General features: G+C 41.7%; 1 protein-coding gene and 2 pseudogenes across 1 annotated transcript; 2 read left to right on the top strand and 1 right to left on the bottom strand.

Annotated features, from left to right (window-relative positions):
* Positions 1 to 208: 208 nt before the first annotated feature.
* Positions 209 to 5,065, top strand: LOC112931486 (apoptosis regulatory protein Siva pseudogene; annotated as a pseudogene).
* Positions 5,066 to 9,764: 4,699 nt separating this feature from the next.
* LOC112931428 (large ribosomal subunit protein eL42-like) lies at positions 9,765 to 10,064 on the top strand. Its single transcript, XM_026014124.2, has one exon. The coding sequence runs from the start codon at positions 9,765 to 9,767 to the stop codon at positions 10,062 to 10,064; it is 300 nt and encodes a 99-aa protein (XP_025869909.2).
* Positions 10,065 to 16,364: 6,300 nt separating this feature from the next.
* On the bottom strand, positions 16,365 to 17,990 carry LOC112931423 (vomeronasal type-1 receptor 4-like; annotated as a pseudogene).
* Between the last annotated feature and the right edge of the window lie 6,333 nt (positions 17,991 to 24,323).

Raw genomic sequence — 24,323 nt, 5'->3', positions numbered from 1 at the left:
GAGTGTATCAGAATGTGGATGTCTGCATGTGGTGAGTGTGTGTGTGTAATTGAGAGAGTATGAAGTGACTTAAGTACATATTTCAGTGTGTTTGAGTCTCTATGTATGCATATGTGCATTTGCACATATGCCTCAGTAACTACTGTGTGTGCATTTGTGTGAAGAAATGTTGTCAGTCGTGGATCTCTTGTAGAATGTGACAACTAAGATGCAGCTAGAGAAGAATTTGCCTTCCCCAAAGGTATATCTGCAGATCAAGAAGGGAGGTAATTCAGTTAGTACAAAATTATGAAGATATATGCAATGATAAAGAAGATCAGTTAGCTGTTTCCTTATTTCTTTAAAGATTTTATAAATTTATTTTGGAGAGTGCACTCAAGCAGGAGGAGGGGAAGAGGGAGAAAAAGAGACTCCCTGCTCAGCAAGGGCTCAATCCCAGGACTCCAGGATCATGACCTGAGCCAAAGACAGATGCTTAACAGACTGAGCCACCAAGGTGCCCCAATTGGCTGTTGCTTTAAATCTATCCCTACCCACACTGCTTCTTCCAAAGGTGAGGTCTATTCACACTCATACGTTGCCAAGTGTCCTATAAACGCTATACTATAGGTAGATGTCCAGATACACATGTATGTTTTGTTGTGAGAGGGTCCTGGGCAGACCTCAGAAGGTGAACAATCTAGAGAGGAAATAACCTCCCACAAAGGGAAATCTGGCCTTTGCTCTTTGATACTGGGAGATGATCTCTAGGTCTTTCCAAGGCCATGCCTGATAGGAATGTTTTTGTTTGCTTGGAGGCTTGGTCACCAGACTGTCTAACAATGAGCTTTAGGATGAATCTTTGGGCCCCAAGTATCATCATGGCGGCCTCTGAGAGGGCTAGAGACAAAAGGTCACCAGCTCACCCGGGGACAGAAGGAAGACTAATAAGGTCAGCCATCCAGAAGGTAAGTGGCAAAGTGGCAGAGTTGTAGTAAAAACGCCAGGCACGAAGGCTCGGGTGAGTCTTCTTGCCTTGGCAACACTCGGTGAGTGTTACCCCATATCAGCCCCAGACAGTAACACTCCATAACTCCATAGAGAGAGGACGACTAGAAGATCTACAGTGGGTTCTTTTCCTGAACTATAACCCCATGCATCTGATCCATGTCTGTTGTTAATCTATATCCTTTTCTGAAAAACAATCTAACAAAACCCACAACAATGAGTAGAACAGCTCTGAGTGAGTTCTGTGAGTACATTTAGAGAACTATTGAAATTGAGCGAGGTTTTGGGACACTCTCAACTTCCTGCTGGTGTCAGCAATGAGTGTGGTCTTCCGTGGACCAGGGTCCCTCTAGTGTCTCAGTTGGAATAAAACTATCACAGGGGGAACAGATGGACAGAGGTAGACCAAATGGTAGATTTATGTTTCAAAAAACTCAAAGAATCTATTCTGGTTCTTAAATTTTATATATCTTCATTAATTACATAATCAACAGTTGCTTCTTAAGGAAATTTCAGCATAAAGTAATTCTAGAGTACTCTACTAACCATTCAATACAATTGAGACTAAGAAAAGAGTTTGGGTTCTCTGATACTTCAAAGAATGATAGAGGGCAGCCCCGGTGGGGCAGCAGTTTAGCACCGCCTGCAGCCCGGGGTGTGATCCTGGATACCGGGGATCGAGTCCCGCGTCAGACTCCCTGCGTGGAGCCTGCTTTTCCCTCTGTCTATGTCTCTGCCTCTCTCTCTCTCTCTCCCTCTCTGTCTCTATGAATAAACAAATAAAATCTTAAAAAAAAGAATGATAGAATCTGTTAATCCATTTGATCCTGGTGCTTTTATTTATGATAGACATTTCCCCAACACCTATTTCTATGGATTGTTTATTTGTTTGTTTAGACCCACTACCACCGCTAGGATCAATATTGGTATTTTCCTAGAAATTTTCTGTATCATCATTTCTAAATCAATCTGCATTTACTTCTAATGAATGAGTCCAATGATTTCTAAGGTTAATGACTGATGTCAAGTTTCTGTTTTTACTCTTACCCCATTAGAAATTTTTTCAACGTGGATGGAACTGGAGGGTATTATACTGTGTGAAATAAGTCAATCAGAGAAGGACAAACATTATATGGTCTCATTCAGTTGGGGAATATAAAATATAGTGAAAGGGAATAAAAGGGAAAGGAGAAAAAATGAGTGGGAAATATCAGAAAGGGAGACAGAACATGAGAGACTCCTAACTCTGGGAAATGAACAAGTGGTGGTGGAAAGGGAGGTGAGCGGGGGATGGGGGTGACTAGGTGATGGGCACTGAGGGGGGCACTTGATGGGATGAGCACTGGGTGTTATTCTATATGTTGGCAAATTGAACTCCAATTTAAAAAAAGCATTTTTTTTTCAGTTACTTTGTCTGATATCACTTATCTTCAACACTTCAATAATGGTGCAGCTTAAGACCCTTCATTAAGAATGAATTTGATGTTCTCAATGGGGAAACACTAGGAGCCTCTCCCCTAAGATCAGGAACAAGACAGGGATGTCCACTCTCACCACTGCTATTCAACATAGTACTAGAAGTCCTAGCTTCAGCAATCAGACAACAAAAAGAAATAAAAGGCATTCAAATTGGCAAAGAAGTCAAACTCTCCCTCTTTGCAGATGACATTATACTATACATAGAAAACCCAGAAGACTCCACCCCAAGATTGCTAGAACTCATACAGCAATTTGGCAGTGTGGCAGGATACAAAATCAATCCCCAGAAGTCAGTGGCATTTCTATACACTAACAATGAGACTGAAGAAAGAGAAATTAAGGAGTCAATCCCATTTACAATTGCACCCAAAAGCATAAGATACCTAGGAATAAACCTAACCAAAGAGGTAAAGGATCTATACCCTACAAACAACAGAACACTTCTGAAAGAAATGGAGGAAGACACAAAGAGATGGAAAAATATTCATGCTCATGGATTGGCAGAATTAATATTGTGAAAATGTCAATGTTACCCAGGGCAATTTACACGTTTAATGCAATCCCTATCAAAATACCATGGGCTTTCTTCAGAGAGTTGGAAAAAATCATTTTAAGATTTGTGTGGAATCAGAAAAGACCCCGAATAGCCAGGAGAATATTAAAAAAGAAAACCATAGCTGGGGCATCACAATGCCAGATTTCAGGTTGTACTACAAAGCTGTGGTCATCAAGACCGTGTGGTACTGGCACAAAAACAGACACATAGATCAATGGAACAGAATAGAGAATCCAGAAGTGGACCCTCAACTTTATGGTCAACTAATATTCGACAAAGGAGGAAAGACTATCCACTGGAAAAAGGACAGTCTCTTCAATAAATGGTGCTGGGAAAATTGGACAGCCACATGCAGAAGAATGAAACTGGACCATTCTCTTACACCATATACAAAGATAAACTCAAAATGGATGAAAGATCTTAATGTGAGACAAGATTCCATCAAAATCCTAGAGGAGAACACAGGCAACACCCTTTTTGAACTTGGCCACAGTAACTTCTTGCAAGATACATCCATGAAGGCAAGAGAAACAAAAGCAAAATGAACTATTGGGACTTCATCAAGATAAGAAGCTTTTGCACAGCAAAGGATACAGTCAGCAAAACTAAAAGACAACCTACAGAATGGGAGAAGATATTTGCAAATGACGTATCAGATAAAGGGCTAGTACCCAAGATCTATAAAGAACTTATTAAACTCAACACCCAAGAAACAAACAATCCAATCATGAAATGGGCAAAAGACATGAACAGAAATCTCACAGAGGAAGACATGGACATGGCCAACAAGCACATGAGAAAATGCTCCGCATCCCTGGCCATCAGGGAAATACAAATCAAAACCACAATGAGATACCACCTCGCACCAGTGAGAATGGGGAAAATTCACAAGGCAGGAAACCACAAATGGAGAGGATGTGGAGAAAGGGGAACCCTCTTGCACTGTTGGTGGAAATGTGAACTGGTGCAGCCACTCTGGAAAACTGTGTGGAGGTTCCTCAAAGAGTTAAAAATAGACCTGCCCTACGACCCAGCGATTTCACTGCTGGGGATTTACCCCAAAGATACAGATGCAGTGAAACGCCGGGACATCTGCACCCCAATGTTTATAGCAGCAATGTCCACAATAGCCAAACTGTGGAAGGAGCCTCTGTGTCCACCAAAAATAATGGATAAAGAAGCTGTGGTCTATGTATACAATGGAATATTACTCAGCCATTAGAAACGACAAATACCCACCATTTGCTTCAACATGGGTGGAACTGGAGGGTATTATGCTGAGTGAAATAAGTCAATCGGTGAAGGACAAACTTAATATGGTCTCATTCATTTGGGGAATATAAAAAATAGTGAAAGGGGCGGAGCTGCACCGCTCCGGGCGGGAGGCAGAGCCCAAGCCGGGCTGTCCCTTCGCAGACGCCGCCCCACTGCAGCTGAAGGTCCGCGTTGGTCAGAGGGAGCTGAGCCGCCACGTGTGTGTGTGTGTGTGTGTGTGTGTGTGTGTGTGTGTGTGTGGCGAGCAGCACTCTCGGGAGGTCTTCGAGAAAACCGAGCAACTCCTTTTCGAGGGGCCCAGGCCTACATGGACCACTTGTGGGAGGAAGGCTGTGCCATTGTTGACCTGCCGGAGTCCCCAAAGCCCGGCCCCACAGAGGCCCTTCGGGCAGCCCGCGGGCAGATGCTGAGTGGACCAGATGGCCTGACCAGGAGCCAAGCCCAGGCCTCTGAAGCTGACCCCTCCGGACAGCGACCAGAGCCTGCTCCTCGTGCGTGCGAGCCGTGGACGGGCAGGCAGCGTGTGGCCAGTGTGAGCGTGCCCTCTGTGGGCGGTGTGTGCACGTCTGCTCCAGTGGCGGGAGCGTGGCCTGCGCCCTGTGTGCCCTTGTGGACTGTGGTGACGTTCACGAGTGGGTGCTCTGTGCCAGCTGCACCATGTTCGAGGCCTGAGGGCTGGCCTTCCCGGACGGACTGCACTGGGGTCGATGCCGTAGAACTGTGGGGGGTGGGGGTCTGTTTTATATTTTGTACCGAGGGCAGAAGTGAATAAACTCTATATTTGGGGGAAAAAATAGTGAAAGGGAATAAAGGGGAAAGGAGAAAAAATGAGTGGTAAATATCAGAAAGGGAGACAGAACACGAGAGATCCCTAACTCTGGGAAACGAACAAGGGGTGGTAGAAAGGGAGGTGGGCGGGGGGTGGGGGGCGTGCAACTGGGTGACGGGCACTGAGGGGGGCACTTGATGGGATGAGCACTGGGTGTTACTCTATATGTTGGCAAATTGAACACCAATAAAAAAAAATAAAGAGACGGTACAGTAAAAAATATATATATGTATGTAAAAAATATTAAAAATCTAGTATAAAAACAAAGAAAAAAGTGTTAGTGAGACTGTAAAGAAACTGAAACACTTGTGCATTGCTGGTGGGAAGGTAAAATGGTACAGCTACTGTAGAAAATAGTATGGCAGCTTCTCAGAAAATTCACCATAACTTTAACATAATCCAGTAGTTTCTTTTCTGGGTATATACCCAGAAGGATGGAAAGCAGAAATTCAGCCATATTTACAGCAATGCTCATAGCACCATTACTTATAATAGTCAAAACATGAAAACACCACAAATGTCCATTGATGACTAATGAACAAAATGTGATATATCCAGACCCGTATAGACAATGGAACATTATTCGGCCTTATGAAAGAATGAAATTTTCAACTGGCTACTACCTGGATGAACCTGGGAGTCATTATGCTTGGTCAAAGGAGTGAGACACAAAAGGACAAATATTGTATGACTTCAAGTAAATGAAGTATCTTCAGAGGTCAAATACATAGAGACAAGTAAAATCATACTTGTCAGGCATTAGGGGAGAAGAAATGGAACATACTGTTTATGGGGTACAGAGTTTTAGGTTGAGATAATGAAAAAGTTCTAAAAATGGATGGTGATGGTGGTTGCACAGTAATGAGAATGTACTCAACATGAATGAACTGTACATTTAAAAAGGCAAAAACAGTAAATTTCATTTATGTACATTTTGCCATGATAAAAAAAAGGCACTACCAAACCACAATAATATACTACTGTACACCCACTATTATTACTATTATAAGAAGAAGAACCTTAAAAGCAACACATGTTGATGATGATGTGGAGAAACTAGAACCCTCATATGTTACTAGTAGGGATGGAAACTGGTACAACCACTATAGAAAACACTGTGGCAGTTACTCTGTAAACCACCAACCCACCCAAACCCAACACACATGTCTGACTGACTGTCTCTCTCTCTCTCTCTGTCTCAGAACCTAATGTGTTGGAGTCTGTCTCCTCACATAGACTGGCAGCAGCGTTGCCTCTGACTAAACTCTGTTCCAAGTCTCATTCAACACATTCCCCCACCTATCTCTGAGGACCACATTAACAGAGGGAGCTGGGGGATAGAGAAGGTAAGGCCTGGGATGCTTCTTCCTTCTTCATTGCATCTCTTGAAGGGCAAGGCTAAGCTAGGACTCCTGGACATGTCTGAAGAGCCCAAGCTTCTTTTCCAAAACACCCCCCCCACTCCACCTAGGAAACTGCTCTCAATAAAAAAGGGATGGAGGTGGGCTTGTGTATCTCAGTCGTTGTATTCCATGTACCCATGATCTCCCTACCACCCCACCAGTTCACTGAGATTATGGATCTTCTTATCTAAGGCTGCAACTTTCAATATTTTACAATTTTATTTGTCATATGTACCATAATAAAACCAGATAAGGGGAGTCTCAATGGTGCCATACATGTCGCAAAAGAGCTTAATCAGCAGTTTGTTTCTTGGCAGTGTCTGTGAAGAACAGGCACTTACCATGGGCATCTAAGTGAGTGACCCACACAAGTCTTTCTGCCCTCCAACTAGTCTACACTGTTCACAGACAACACAGCAATGGAAGGGGATTTGCTTGAAAAACATGGGTTTGAACGGCTTGGGTCCAATTATATGCAAATAATTTCAATAAATGTACTGGAAAAGGAAAAAAAAAAGGAAGGGGATTTGGGGATTTGGGTGGAAAGGTCCTTAACTGCCAGTCCATAGCTTTCCAAATGGCATGCCAAAGATCTAGACCCCTGGGAGCAGCCCAGGTTTCTGAGATGTGACTAATGAAGGAAGAACCTGCCTCTGATTTGGTTCTGCAGAGCTGCCCTTAAACTAACCAGACCCAGTGGCCAAGAGGACACCATTAGGTTTCAGTTGACCTAAACCATCAGTGATCAGGACCATGCACTTGGGGCACTCTCAGAAGATTGAGGGTTTCTAGTGCCATTGGCTTTGGCTATTGTATGGAGCTTAAAATTTCCTTTGAAAGGATACATACTACTTATTCCTGTCAACCTGAAATGCTAGTGGAAAGAGTCTGCCTTCATTCTTGAAAATGCACTTTTCATTGGACACAACATTTTGGGGTCTTTCCTACCCTATTTCAAGTGAATCTATGTTGACTCATTCCAAAATTGGAATATCAAGCCATGGAGTGACAATATATCTAAAGGATAGTTTGAGGAGCACTCACTACATGCTAATCACTACTTTCAAAGAATTTATTTAGTTAGTTTACTTTAGGTTTTTAAAAATATTTTTTTTATTTATTCATTCGAGACACAGAGAGAGAGAGGTAGAGACATAGGCGGAGGGAGAAGTAGGCTCCCTGTAGGGAGCCTGATGCAGGCCTCAATACCAGCACCCTGGGATCATAACCTGAGCCAAAGGCTCAACCACTGAGCCACCCAGGTGCCCCAGTTTCCTTTAGATTTTAATCACTGCTATTTTATAAAGTACAATTGTTATTTGACTCACAGTGGCCCAAATTACATACAACAACTGGGGCTTCCAAGTGGAGGCTACCTCTCTTTGCCAGAGGTTCCAACATAGACTGATTCCTCACAGAGACTTGTGCCATCCTCCCACATGACAGAAGCCCAGTAAGTGCTGAGCCCTCTTTTAAGTGATGGGAAGCCAAAGAGACAAGGGTTTTTCCTTCATTGCCCATAGGTTTCCAGTGAGATGTGACTGGGAAACAGGACCTGAATTGGGGCAGGTTATATCACCCACCTCTACTGCAGAAAGCTGATAGCACATGAGACAGGGCCACTGGGCCTGAGGCCTCTAATTTGCCGACAGTGAGAATATCATGTATATTCTGAAACTTGTTATGACAGAGGTTGACCTAAATCCTTATCCCCACCCCTCCGGCCCCACTGGTGGCAAATGAGAGGCCTTGTATCCCAGTAGCACTTCTCTACCTGCAGCTCATTCAGATTGGGAAACACCCCCTCTGGATCTGGGATGGAGAAGCACAAGCCTATAGCACAACAATGCCTATTACATTCTGATATAGAAACAACTGGTATTGAACTTACCCAAACAGTAGTGCTATGATCTGTTTGTGTCCCCTCAAAATTCATCTGTTGAAACTTACCCCCCAAGGTGATGGCATTTGGGGGTGGGGCCTTTGGGAAGTGACTGGGAAGCTCTGCCCTCATGAATGGGATTGGGGGCCTTTAAAAAGAGGCCAGAGGGCAGCCCCAGGGGCGCAGCGGTTTGGCACAGCTTGGGGTGTGATCCTGGAGACCCGGGATTGAGTCCCACATGGGACTCTGCATGGAGCCTGCTTCTCCCTATGTCTGTGTCTCTGCCTCTTTCTCTGTGTGTCTATGAATAAATAAATAAAAACTTAAAAAATAAAAATAAAAATAAAAAGAAGCCAGAGAGCTCTTTTGACCCTTCATTTTGTGAAAATACCAGAAGGCTGCAACCCACATGAAGGCCCTCAAAGCCACAATGGTACCCTGATCTCAGATTTTCATACTCCAAAACTGTGAGATATGAACTCAGGTAAAAACTAGCCAGACTGGAATTTTCTTTTTTTTATATACAAATTTATTTTTTATTGGTGTTCAATTTGCCAACATATGGAATAACACCCAGTGCTCATCCCATCAAGTGCCCCCCTCTTATACTGCTCCACTCAGACTGAGAGGGCACCCAAGGACCACACCAACATAAATTCCCTCTGCTACCATGGCAACTCACAAAGGCTAGTGGTTGTACAGATCAATCTCTAACCCATCTTCAATGCCAAAATTGTCAAGAAATGTAAAGGCTGTAAAATGTTACCCATTTGCAAACCAGTAAGTTAGCCTGTCAGTTGTATGGATGCTGGGAGAAGACATGAAACTTCGAGACGAAAACAAGAGACAGTATTATTCACCCATACAGGCAGCAAGAACTTCCTGTTTACATTTCCTGCCTTTCCTTCCACACATAATATCATGTATTCTAAATGGAGATAAATTTTTTATCTTATCAGAAAGATATGGGGTTTGCGTGGGTGGCTTAGTGGTTAAGCGTCTGCCTTCAGCTCAGGGTGTGATCCTGGAGTTCCAGGATCGAGTCCCACATTGGGCTCCCTGCATGGAGCCTGCTTCTCCCTCTGCCTCTGTCTATGCCTCTCTTTTTCTCTCTGTGTGTGTCTCTCATGAATAAATAAGTAAAATCTTAAAAAAAAAAAAAAAAAGAAAGCTATCGATTTCACCATCCACACATGCAACAAATCAATTCTGGATGTATTGACAGTCTAAATTTTAAAGCTATATAAAGGTTAAAAAACAATGAAGGAGAATATCGTCATAGTCTTACTATAGGAGAGTATCTCTTGAAAGAATAATTAACGTGCTTTCCATGCCGATAGCACTCTTGCAAAGATGGTGAATGTTCCTAAAACCCACCGGAGTTTCTGCAAGAAGTGTGGCAAGCACCAACCCCACAAAGTGACACAGTACAAGAAAGGCAAAGACTCTCTTTATGCCCAAGGAAAGCGGCGTTATGACAGGAAGCAGAGCGGCTATGGTGGGCAGACTAAGCCAATTTTCTGGAAAAAGGCTAAAACTACAAAGAAGATTGTGCTGAGGCTTAAATGTGTTGAGCCCAACTGCAGATCTAAGAGATGCAAGCAATTTGACCTGGGAGGAGATAAGAGAAGGGGCCAAGTGATCCAGTTCTAAGCTTCAAATTTTGTTATGCAGACAATAAAATCTTGATGTTACATTAAAAAAAAAGAAAGAATAATAAACATTATCTGTAAAGGGAGAAATACTTCTATGCACATTAACACTTTCTCCTCATCTGAACACACACACATTTAAGACAGACACAGAAAGAGGATACAAGAGATACTAATAAAGGAAACATGTCCAGCACATATACAGAATTCATACAAATCAGTAAAGACAAGGTGCCTGGGGGTTCAGTGTCTGCCTTAGGCTCAGGTTATGATCCCAGGGTTCTGAGATGGAGACCCATGTTGGCCTGCCTATTTAGTAGGGAGTCTGCTTCTCCCTCTCCCTCTGCTCCTCTTTCCACTAATGTGTTCTCTCTCTCTCTCTCTCAAATAAATAAATAAATATATAAATAAATAAAATATTTATAAAAATGGGGCAGCCCAGGTGGCTCAGCGGTTTAGTGCCTGCTTTTGGCCCAGGGTGTGATCCTGGAGTTCCGGGATGGAGTCCAGCATCGAGTTCCCTGCATGGAGCCTGCTTCTCCCTATGCGGGTCTCTGCCTCTCTCTCTCTCTCTCTCTCTCTCTCTCTCTCATGAATAAATAAAATCTTTTTAAAAATGGATAAAATGAACTAACACATACTTCAAAAAAGAGGTTGCCCAATGTCTAATAAATATGTGAAAGGAGGGATCCCTGGGTGGCGCAGCGGTTTGGCGCCTGCCTTTGACCCAGGGCGCGATCCTGGAGACCCGGGATCGAATCCCACGTCAGGCTCCCGGTGCATGGAGCCTGTTTCTCCCTCTGCCTGTGTCTCTGCCTCTCTCTCTCTCTCTCTGTGACTATCATAAATAAATAAAAATAAAAAAAAAATTAAAAAAAAATATGTGAAAGGAGGTTCAACTTCCATGTTAATCAATGAAATGAAAATAAAATCACTACTTGATACCATCCCATACCAACAAGAAGTCAAAAAGATATTGGAAAATAAATGACAACTGTTGACAAGGATGTGCACAAACAGATAATCTCCTACCCTGCTGGAGGGCATGAAACTTCCTACAAACATTTTCCAACCCCCTGGGCACCATCTCCTTAAACTGCTAAGATGGAAATCTAACACCCAACTCCAACAGGAATTTGTACGTGGGGGCACCTGGGTGGCTAAGTGGTTGAGCATCTGCCTTTGGCTCAGGTCATGATCTCAGGATCCTGGGATCAAGCCCCACATCAGGCTCCCCAAAAAGAAGCCTGCTTCCCCCACTGCCTAGGTCTCTGCCTCTCTGTGTCTCGAATGAATAAATAAAATCTTAAATAAAGAAAAAAAAATGTCTTCTTCAATTTCTTTCAGAAGTGTTCTGTAGTTCTTAGGGTCTATACGCTTTATCCTTTACCTCTTTGGTTAGGTTTATTCTTGGGTATCTTATGCTTTTAGATGCAATTGTAAATGGGATTGACTCCTTAATTTCTCTTTCTTCAATTTCTTTGTTAGTGTATAGAAATGCCACTGATTTCTGGGCATTGATTTTGTATCCTGCCACACTGCCGAATTGCTGTATGAGTTCTAGCAACAAGACAGGAAACAACAAATGTTAGAGAGGATGTGGAGAAAGGGGAACCCTCTTTCACTGTTGGTGGGAATGTGAACTAGTACAGCCACTCTGGAAAACTGTGTGGAGGGTCCTCAAAGAGTTAAAAATAGAACTGCCTTAGGACCCAGCAGTTGCACTGCTGGGGATTTTTTTTTTTTTTAAGATTTATTTACTTATTTTATGATAGACATAGAGAGAGAGAGGCAGAGACACAGGAGGAGGGAGAAGCAGGCTCCATGCCGGGAGCCCGCCGCGGGTCTCGATCCCAGGACTCCATGATCGCGCCCTGGGCCAAAGGCAGGCACGAAATCGCTGAGCCACCCAGGGATCCCCGCACTGCTGGGGATTTACCCCAAAGATACAGATGCAGTGAAAGGCCGGAACACCTGCACCCCGATGTTTATAGCAGCAATGTCCACAATAGCCACACTGTGGAGGGAGCCTCGGCGTCCATCGACAGATGAATGGATAAAGAAGATGTGGTTTATGTATACAATGGAATATTCCTCAGCCATTAGAAACGACGAATACCCACCATTTGCTTCAACGTGGATAGAACTGGAGGGTATTATGCTGAGTGAAATAAGTGAATCGGAGAAGGACAAACATTATATGGTCTCATTCATTTGGGGAATATAAAAAATAGTGAAAGCGATTAAAGGGGAAAGGAGAGAAAATGAGTGGGAAATATCAGAGAGAGTGACAGAACATGAGAGACACCTAACTCTGGGAAAAGAACAAGGGGTAGTGTAAGGGGAGGTGGGTGAGGGGATGGGGTGACTGGGTGACGGGCACTGAGGGGACACTTGACAGGATGAGCACTGGGTGTTGTGCTATATGTTGGCAAATCGAACTCCAATAAAAAAATAAAAATAAGTTAAAAAAAAGAAATGTGTATGTGTGCCAACAAAGCATGAGCTAAGTTTATATACCAGCACAATTTCTAATAGTCCCAAAGTGAAAACCATCCATATGCTAATTAACAGGGGAATAATCAAATAAATAGTTTTATATACACACAACGGAAACCTATGCAGCAATGCCAATGAATGATCAATAACAGCATGCAGCACTGCATTCACAAACACCAGAAGGAAAGGTAAAAGGAAAATACAAAAGAATTCAAGCTCTATTCCTTTATACCAAATGCAAAACATGTTAATGTGACCTATGCTGTCTCATGTCAGAGCTCTGATGACCATCATGAGTAGTGACTGGTAGAAGCCCAAAAGGCTACTGGGGGTCTGACAATATTCTATTCAGTGAAGTAGGTGCCAAGTACAGAAAGGTTTTCAGTATGTAAATTGTTGATAAGCTACACACTTATGACCACTGAATGTGTCTTTAAATTTTTAAAGTACATCTCATCAAATAGATGGGACATGGTAAATGGATTATTATTGTCCTATTTAGAAAGGTAGATTTTCATAGTACATAATGAAATGACACTGTGATTAGTTTTTTAAGAGTATATTGAAATTTCTGGGTAAAACTAAGAAATATGGATACAACTTAAAAAGAGAGCTCAAGTATTATATGGAACCATAATGTAAAATTCTTTTTAAAAATTCACAGTGGGGCAGCCCAGGTGGCTCAGCGGTTTAGCGCCGCCTTCAGCCCAGGATGTGATCCTGGAGACCCAGGATCGACTCCCACGTCAGGCTCCCTGCATGGAGCCTGCTTCTCCCTCTGCCTGTGTCTTTGCCACTCTCTCTCTCTCTCTCTCTCTTTCTCTGTCTCTCATGAATAAATAAATAAAATATTTAAAAAATAAATAAATAAATAAGAATTCACAGTGGTGGAATGCCTGGGTGGCTCAGCAGTTGAGCGTCTGCCTTTGTCTCAGGGCATGATCCCGGGATCTGGAATCGAGTCCCACATCAGACTCCCTGCGAGGAGCCTGCTTCTCTCTCTGCCTGTGTCTCTGCCTCGCTCTCTCTGTCTCTCATGAATAAATAAATAAATCTTTAAAAAAATTCACAGTGGTTTACATATATAAAAAGAGGAACCCCACTGATACATAAATATGTGAATTATATTAACTGTAAATAGACTAATTACTCCTTTATTTTTTGACAAAAAACACATATTTATTATTGAGCACTGGGTGTTATTCTGTATGTTGGTAAATTGAACACCAATAAAAAATAAATTAAAAAAATAAATGTTTCTTTCATAATAAGAGTAGGAAAATAACACTATGAACTACAAGAAGAAGTTCTGGCATTCATCTCTGAAGAATGAGGTGAGAGGATTTTGCATCATCCTGGAAGCAGACCACCCTGAGGTTCTCTGTACTCTTATGACAGGTGTAGCACAGCACATATCGAGAATACATGGCTCTGGCCCTGCCTGTAGCCCAAGGAGCCTACCGGCCCACACAAGATGCTCTGGCCAGGAGGATCAAGGAGAACTGGAGGGCAGCAGGAACCTGCTTCTGAGAAGGTTCTGACACTGGAGTGTAGAAGAGTCTCTTAGACTCTTGGTCCTGCATTAGAAGAAGATGCCCAATGGTTTGTGCTCAGTGTGTTACACAAATGTCCGCGCTGAAGAAAAGCTGTGACCTTTCCCAGGACAATCTGACCCACAAATTCTCACTGGTGTGGCTAAAGACCAGAAGTATCTGTGATGTCAGCCCATGAGCGAAGCTGGCTGAAATTTCTGTACTGCAAATCCTGTTCATTCTGGAGAAAACAGCCAAGGTGAGCACCTCAAGCAGCAGCTCTAGACCACAGAAGAGCAACATGCTGTTCAGGGTGGCTTCCAAGAAGAGCACAGAGGTCTTCAGCAGCAGGCAATTGGAGGACATGGGGCAGATCGGAAGGTCAAACCCACACTACAAACTGGCATCTTTCAATGGCAGAGGTTTCCATTTATACCAAAAAAATAAAAAATAAAAGTCGAATTCCTTCATTTCCAAAGTAAAAGAAAGGCATCACCACATCCACTACTACATGGGCTGTTGGAGATGGCAGCAGGACAGCTTTCTACAGAAATATGAGGAGTTCCAGCAGGAATAGTAAGCATAATACCACCAACTCAGAAAGAACAGGATTTCCAGAGGGGTGGAGGACAACCCTTTACCTCTGGAATATCAGCTAGCACTGTCATCTTCACTCCAATTACCCCTCTTTAATTTCAAACATATTTTCCTATATTCACTGAGTGTTATTTCTAGAGATATGTCAAAATAATAGAATTAAAGTAGGAAAATGAAAATAATTTCCTAGAACTTTAACAATCAAACACAGAACAGGGCAATATATGCATCAGATCCCATTTGCCTTGATTTGGTCATTACTGTAACTGATACCATTGATAATTTTCCCTAAAGGACAAAGCTCTAATGCATTGATTAGTGGATAACAAAAATGATTAAATCTACATCTGTATGTGTATATTCCTACAGAGATCACACACAATAGACCCTACATGCAGAACTGTATGTATGAGTGTGTCAATATCTATTTTTCTGTCTTCTTTCATTGTGATCTAATTTATGATATATATTAAGTGCCATATGTGAGACACAAATATGGGTTCCATTTTGTGATGCAGAGTTACATATATAATCTATAAGTGTATTTATATTATGTAAAAATCTCCCCGAGGGTTGCCTAGGCTCAGTCCATTGAGTTTCTGATTCTTGGATTTGGCTCAAGTCATGATCTAGTGGTTGTGACACGGAGCACGAAGCCTTACAGTTAGGCCCCACACTCAGTGCAGAGTCGGCCTCAGGCTCTTTCTTCCTATACCTACCCACCCTTCCACCCCTCCATAATCACATGCATGCACACTCTCTGTCTCAATTAAATAAGTAAAACAAAATTATAAATCCTTTCTAAAATTGAAGATAATTGAAAATCAAGGAGCTACAAACTCCACATAAACAATGTATTTCTTCGTCTGTCTTTCAAATGGCTCTCACTTCACAGCTCCACATTCAATGGAAGTCTCCACCATAAACTAATCTCATCACTTCAGAGACAGGAGTGTTTACCACCAAACCTCTTTCTTGCCAACAGGCCCAAATCACCTTCAGAAAAGAGAGAAAAATCTGCCTTCTACAAAGGCCAATTCTATGGAATTCATGTCATTTAAATTATTACCATCGCCTGATCTGGTTTAAGAATCAGCTAAAATGTAATTTGTGCTCTCCACCACCTACTCCAGCTCAATCTGCCCATGTCTATCTGAAAGTGTTTGCATATGCTTATCTCCCAAGCTCCCATAAAACAATAAATACTTCACATGAGTGACTACCACCACTCTAGTATGAAAAGGAAAAATTATAACTGGCTCCCCAAACCTCTATTCACTGTCTAAATTTCCCCTCCAGCAGAATGTTCTTCAGTTTCAGTGATGACCTGCCCCATGCCGATCCATTATCATCCTCCTTTTTCTATGATTCCATGCCTACTTCACTTCTGCGCATTTTAGTGTGCAAATTTATGTCACACACTCAAAGACTTCTCTGTAATATCCAGATTGCTTCAGGACCTGGAGTTTATAATTGAATTATTTCTGCACTCTTCCACTGACCATTAGCATGACTTCAATCACATGAATCTTTTTAAAAAATTATATAAATGAGACATTACAATCACTATTATAACTCATTGTTAACAATGAAGATGTTCAAGATGTTCTGTTTGGGTCTCATCATTTATGAATGAATTAACAAGATTGGGAAATATATGGGAATTTCTCAATTTAAATATTTCTTATAAGATGAGGGGATTTTATATTCGTTATCCAGACAAAGCAGACCAGGGATATCCTGGGGTCACGACTCATGAGCAGAAAGGGGCTGACAGTTGGGAAACACAGACTGATCACTAAACTGGTGTTCATTACGTACCAGTTGAGATTATCAAACACACTCAAAACAATCTGAAAGATAGAGGACAGAGTGTTAAAATAGACGAAGGTGCTCACCAGGAGAAGGATGGTTTTGGTGGCTGTAGATTCAGGTGATGATGTGGAGGAGACACTGCTCCTAAGAATGTGTTGAACACTCTGCCTGTGCCTGTACAGAATGAAGACCATGGAGCTGCTGGCAGAGAGCATGAGCCCCAAAAACAGGACATCAGGGAATGACAACAATGCTACATGCAATGAGTTTCTGGTTTTGTCACGAACACTTGAACAGTATCTAAAACTTTTTCTACTTGTGATATTTTTGTTGTTCAAAGTGTTAGTCAAAAACATAGGAATCACAATATTTACAAGTATCTGCAGGACCCAGAACAGGACTATGAAAGGGACAATGCACTTGAAAGCTTTCCCTTTAAGCACTGCCCACCTGGAGTTCCTGGGGCTGATGATGATGACCTGGAAGACACTCAAGAGGTGGGTGGTGCCAATGGACACTCCCCTGCCTACCCCACAAATATAGAGAAAAAATTTGCATCCAAAATCACTGAGGATATGATAAAACCCCCAAAATGGCATTGCATTGTGTATTCCAAATGAGAACAGGACCAAAATGTTGGCTACAATCAGATTCTTAACAATGAAATCTGTGGACCTTAGCCTATACCCAGTGAAATAAAGGAAGAGATAATGGTTAAGAAGAGATCAAAAAGGGTGTTGCCTCTTGACGGGATGAGCACTGGGTGTTATTCTGTATGTTGGCAAATTGAACACCAATAAAAAATAAATTTATTATTTAAAAAAATAAAATAAAATAAGTAGGACATACAGTAAAAAAAAAAGGGGGGGGGGTTGTCTGTATTCTCCTCTAGGATTTTGATGGAATCTTGTCTCACATTTAGATCTTTCATCCATTTTGAGTTTATCTTTGTGTATGGTGAGAGTGGTCTAGTTTTATTCTTCTGCATGTGGATGTCCAATTTTCCCATCACCATTTATTGAAGAGACTGTCTTTCTTCCAGTGGATAGCCTTTCCTTTATCGAATATTAGTTGACCATAAAGTTGAGGGTCCACTTCTGGATTCTCTGTTCTGTTCCATTGATCTATGTGTCTGTTTTTGTGCCAGTACCACACGGTCTTGATGACCACAGCTTTGTAGTACAACCTGAAATCTGGCATTGTGATGCCCCCAGCTATGGTTTTCTTTTTTAAAATTCCCCTGGCTACTCGGGGTGTTTTCTGATTCCACACAAATCTTAAAATAATTTGTTCTAACTCTCTGAAGAAAGTCCATGGTATTTTGATAGGGAGTTCCCCAGGATTCCAACCATAGTCTGTATTAAGAAGATCACTCCTACTGCCAGATCCTTGGTGGCGGTCCTGGCAGGTTTCAGTGATTAGTATTTGTCTTCTGGGTAAGAGGATCCCGTGTGGGAATATGAGGAAGGGTCAACATGAATCATGTCAGCTGAACTCCGATATTCTCCACTTATTGACACTTCCTACTTTGAAATAATACTTACAGCACTTCTGTCATTTAAGGCCTTCAAAGTGTTGCAAACACAAATATTACCAAATACTTGTAATGTGTAACTCACTGGTATAATGGCCACCCATGTGGTAACTTATTTCTCTCAAATACATGAGGCAGTGACTATTGCATTCTTTATAAAGGTGAAAACACAAGCACACAGAGGTGAAGTACTTTGTCTAATTCATTCACTAATTAGGGGCAAAGTGGCAATTCGAATCTGGCCAGAATGGTTACAAACTAGTGCATTTAATACATAATATACAAAAATGCTAGTGAGTTGTGTTTCTTGAAATAAACCAGCTATCGATTTAAGTTTAGGTTTGTACCTTGTCATTTCAAGTTAGATTGCTGGCATATTTACATTTTTTAATGATGAGTTCTCACTTATTTATGAAGACTGTTTCTTTTTTTTAATTTTTTAATAAATTAATTTTTTATTGGTGTTCAATTTACCAACATACAGAATAACACCCAGTGCTCATCCCGTCAAGTGCCCCCCTCAGTGCCCGTCACCCATTAATCCCCACCCCCCGCCCTCCTCCCCTTCCACCACCCCTAGTTCGTTTCCCAGAGTTAGGAATGAAGACTGTTTCTATAGCCAACTAGGAACTTGAATACAGCTTTAGATATCGTAATAAAGTGTAGATGCACTGATTGCAGTACTACAAAGCTGAAGGAACCTGCCCCATGACAAGCTGGATTCAGTGAATTCAAGAATGGCTCAATACGAGGATGGCAAAGAAAGAATCATTGGCTTTTATTCCAGGAACAAATGTGCAAGACATAGGAACTCAGGATAAAAATCACCGCTGATGGTTTAAATCCTGTAACATCCACACAAAATTATGACTGCATTCAGATCATATACATATCTACTTATTAATATCTGCTTAAATAAATTTAGTACCTGTAAAGCAAGACTTGTGAAAGATATTGAACTACAAGACATGCAAAATGGAATGCTAAAGCAAAATCCTTATCTCTTGTACAAGTGACATAGGTTTTGGAGTAGTATATTTAATATCAGCACATGTATCACAAGGTACATTTGAGACTAAAAATCATGTGTTACACTAAGTTATATTTTCCTTAAATGCTTCCTCCCTCCGTTAATGGGAAAAGTCTATCCACAACTGAGACACAATTATTTAATCTATTAAGCACTTCATAACCCAGAGTTTAGAAAACATTTCTGCTCCAGGAACTCTGACCAGACACACTGTTTTTGCACAGGATAAGATAATTTCTATACATTCATCCAATATTTATTACAAGCATGGAGGTGTTATGAATGCACATGTAGAGATCAGAAAATGTCTATTGCTCCTGGAACAGAGCCTGAACAGCAGCTGGACTCCAGAATTACTGTCCTTAAGCAAATTAATTATTATATTTATTTGCAGAAAATGTTGAATTATTATATTGCACACCTGAAAATAATCTAACACTGTATGTTAAACTAACTGGAATTAAAATTAAAACTTTAAAAAATCAGTTTTCACATCCCACTTGGTTCAAACCACAGCAATCATTGTCAGTGAGGATGATACCACATCGCCTTCGGAGCTATAAGGGATGGCCATAGGTCTAGGACCACCATCTCTCTTTCCTAGCTCAGCTCCTGCCTCAGGATGTATTCCACCTTCATGCCAGCCTTTGGCACTGAACCAGATTCATACATAGAAATCCTCCTTTATCCAATATGTTCCCTTATCTGGACTTCTGATACCACTCCTTCCTTTACAAATTCTACCTCCCAGAAATTTTTAAAAATCCACCAACTTTGTCCTGCTGCACACATGGTGGGCTCAGTGGATGGGTAGAGCAAGCAGTATGTGTGCAAGAGGGGCAGCCGGGCCCTGAGATGTGTGTTTATGACTCTGGGAGCTCCCTTCCCCTCACAACTTCAATTATCATTTCACCTGAAGCAGCATTGGCACTGACAGGCTTGGGAGCTGAGCATATTTTTGAAAACTTTTTTCTTAGTTGCCAATTACCAAGAATAACTACAAGTTTCTAATGAGCACCTCTTAAGACATTCTTGGCATATGGGACAAGGACACAAATCCTAGGGGAAAGAGAAGCAGGGGCAGGAACCATAGGCACAGGACAGAGAGCCCTGAAGAGGAGAGTGGATGTGAGTGAGCCAAAGAGCCCACGGCAAAGAGCCAGGGTGATATAGTTGAGAGAGAGAAGGAAAGGTTTTCAAGGTCTAAACACATGGCCTCTCAAGGAGGAAGGAAGGACACAGAGTCTCACCTGGAACTCACTATTTATCGCAGAAAGACATTTTCCCTTTGCTATCCTGGTCCAGGTCTTTCTCATTATCTGGAAAAAACACATTTTGCAAATATGCCTTTTATGGCATCAACCCTTCTATTATGTGTTCCAGTGAGTTCCATCAAAATCATTATGCTGACATCTTAACATCTCAGAATATGTTCTTCTTAGGAAATAGGGCCATTGCAGATGGAATTAGTTAAGCTGAAGACATATGGAGCACAGTGACTCCTAATCCAACATTACTGGTGTCCTTACAGAAAGGGGAAATTTGGAGGAAGACATTGATACAGGGAAAACACCCTATAAAGACAGAAGTTATGCTGCCATAAGGCTAGGAGACAAAGCTGGGAGACTGGCCTGGAGCAGACTCTCCCCAGGGACAATCTGAAAGGTCCACACCCTGAGGACAACTTGATCTGAGGCTGTAGCCTCCAGAACTGCCTAACTGAATTTTTGTTGCTTCAGACACTCAGTCCATGGCCTTCTTATGACACCCAAGCAACTAATACCTCCTAAAATTGGTTATATTTTTCTTAAATGCTTCTTCCCTCCATTAATGGAAAAACTCCAGGGCCAGATGGCTTCCCAGGAGAATTCTATCAAACGTTTAAAGAAGAAATCATACCTATTCTACTAAGCTGTTTGGAAAGATAGAAAGAGATGGAGTACTTCCAAATTCGTTCTATGAGGCCAGCATCACCTTAATTCCGAAACCAGACAAAGATCCCACCAAAAAGGAGAATTACAGACCAATATCCCTGATGAACATGGATGCAAAAATTCTCAACAAGATACTAGCCAATAGGATCCAACAACACATTAAGAAAATTATTCACCATGACCAAGTAGGATTTATCCCCGGGACACAAGGCTGGTTCAACACTCGTAAAACCATCAATGTGATTCAACATATCAGCAAGAGAAAAACCAAGAACCATATGATACTCTCATTAGATGCAGAGAAAGCATTTGACAAAATACAGCATCCATTCCTGATCAAAACCCTTCAGAGTGTTGGGATAGAGGGAACTTTCCTCGATATCTTAAAAGCCATTTACGAAAAGCCCACAGCAAATATCATTCTCAATGGGGAAGCACTGGGAGCCTTTCCCCCTAAGATCAGGAACAAGACAGGGATGTCCACTCTCACCACTGCTGTTCAACATAGTTCTGGAAGTCCTCGCCTCAGCAATCAGACAACAAAAAGACATTAAAGGCATTCAAATTGGCAAAGAAGAAGTCAAACTCTCCCTCTTCGCCCATGACATGATACTCTACATAGAAAACCCAAAAGCCTCCACCCCAAGATTGCTAGAACTCATACAGCAATTTGGTAGCGTGGCAGGATACAAAATCAATGCCCAAAAATCAATGGCATTTCTATACACTAACAATGAGACTGAAGAAAGAGAAATTAAGGAGTCAATCCCATTTACAATTGCACCCAAAAGCATAAGATACCTAGGAATAAACCTTACCAAAGAGGTAAAGGATCTATACCCTAAAAACTATAGAACACTTCTGAAAGAAATTGAGGAAGACACAAAGAGATGGAAAAATATTCCATGCTCATGGATTGGCAGAATTAATATTGTGAAAATGTCAATGTTACCCAGGGCAATTTACACGTTTAATGCAATCCCTATCAAAATACCATGGACTTTCTTCAGAGAGTTAGAACAAATTATTTTAAGATTTGTGTGGAATCAGAAAAGACCCCGAATAGCCAGGGGAATTTTAAAAAAGAAAACCATAGCTGGGGGCATCACAATGCCAGATTTCAGGTTGTACTACAAAGCTGTGGTCATCAAGACCGTGTGGTACTGGCACAAAAACAGACACATAGATCAATGGAACAGAATAGAGAACCCAGAAGTGGACCCTGAAATGTATGGTCATCTAATATTCGATAAAGGAGGAAAGACTATCCATTGGAAGAAAGACAGTCTCTTCAATAAATGGTGTTGGGAAAATTGGACATCCACATGCAGAAGAATGAAACTGGACCACTCTCTTTCACCATACACAAAGATAAACTCAAAATGGATGAGAGATCTAAATGTGAGACAAGATTCCATCAAAATCATAGAAGAGAACACAGGCAACACCCTTTTTGAACTCGGCCACAGTAACTTCTTGCAAGATACATCCACAAAGGCAAAAGAAACAAAAGCAAAAATGAACTATTGGGACTTCATCAAGATAAGAAGCTTTTGCACAGCAAAGGATACAGTCAACAAAACTAAAAGACAACCTACAGAATGGGAGAAGATATTTGCAAATGACATATCAGATAAAGGGCTAGTTTCCAAAATCTATAAAGAACTTATTAAACTCAACACCAAAGAAACAAACAATCCAATCATAAAATGGGCAAAAGACATGAAGAGAAATCTCACAGAGGAAGACATGGACATGGCCAACATGCACATGAGAAAATGCTCTGCATCACTTGCCATCAGGGAAATACAAATCAAAACCACAATGAGATACCACCTCACACCAGTGAGAATGGGGAAAATTAACAAGACAGGAAACAACAAATGTTGGAGAGGATGCGGAGAAAAGGGAACCCTCTTACACTGTTGGTGGGAATGTGAACTGGTGCAGCCACTCTGGAAAACTGTGTGGAGGTTCCTCAAAGAGTTAAAAATAGACCTGCCCTACGACCCAGCAATTGCACTGTTGGGGATTTACCCCAAAGATTCAGATGCAATGAAACGTCGGGACACCTGCACCCCGATGTTTCTAGCAGTAATGGCCACAATAGCCAAACTGTGGAAGGAGCCTCGGTGTCCATCGAAAGATGAATGGAGGGGATCCCTGGGTGGCGCAGCGGTTTAGCGCCTGTCTTTGGCCCAGGGCGCGATCCTGGAGACCCGGGATCGAGTCCCACATCGGGCTCCCGGTGCATGGAGCCTGCTTCTCCCCCTGCCTGTGTCTCTGCCTCTCTCTCTCTCTCTGTGTGACTATCATTCATAAATAAATAAAAAAAATTAAAAAAAAGAAAGATGAATGGATAAAGAAGATGTGGTTTATGTATACAATGGAATATTACTCAGCAATTAGAAACGACAAATACCCACCATTTGCTTCAACGTGGATGGAACTGGAGGGTATTATGCTGAGTGAAATAAGTCAATCAGAGAAGGACAAACAGTGTATGTTCTCATTCATTTGGGGAATATAAATAATAGTGAAAGGGAATATAAAGGAAGGGAAAAGAAATGTTGGGAAATATCAGTAAGGGAGACAGAACATAAAGACTCCTAACTCGGGGAAACGAACTAGGGGTGGTGGAGGGGGAGGAGGGCGGGTGTTGGAGGGGAATGGGTGACGGGCACTGAGGTGGACACTTGACGGGATGAGCACTGGGTGTTTTTCTGTATGTTGGTAAATTGAACACCAATAAAAATTAATTAAAAAAATAAATAAATAAAAATAAATTAAAAAATGGAAAAACTCTCTACATAATTAATGGAGACACAGTTATTTAATCTATTAAGCACTTCATAACCCAGAGTTATAGAAAACATTTCTGCTCCAGCAAATGCAACCAGACATACTGTTTCTGCACAGGATCACATGATTTCTAGACATTCATCCAACATTTATTACAAGCATGGAAGGGTTAGGAGTGCACATATAGAGATCTGAAAATGATTTTTCAGAAATCCCCTCCCCAAGGTGATAATAAACATGAAACCAGTAGGGAGGACCACTTAGCTGCACACCACTTCTCAAATAATGAGCCTGGAAATCACCTGGCATATGCCTGAAAGAGATTCTTTACAACATTCCACGCTAACAAGCTTTTGATCAGCCTGCCTCTAAGAGCTGCCTGGGCTCCTCTGGGAGCCTGGAAGTGGATGGGCACACCTTCTCTCCCCAGCTCACTGCAACAATCAAACCACATCTCCTGCTTTTCCCTGGAAGAAGCTCATCCACATATCTAGTGCACTGACATTTCCTCATAACC

Source organism: Vulpes vulpes, chromosome 1 (assembly GCF_048418805.1).
Source record: "Vulpes vulpes isolate BD-2025 chromosome 1, VulVul3, whole genome shotgun sequence".
Lineage (NCBI taxonomy): Eukaryota > Metazoa > Chordata > Mammalia > Carnivora > Canidae > Vulpes > Vulpes vulpes.
This window is presented reverse-complemented; position numbering and strand designations above follow the sequence as displayed.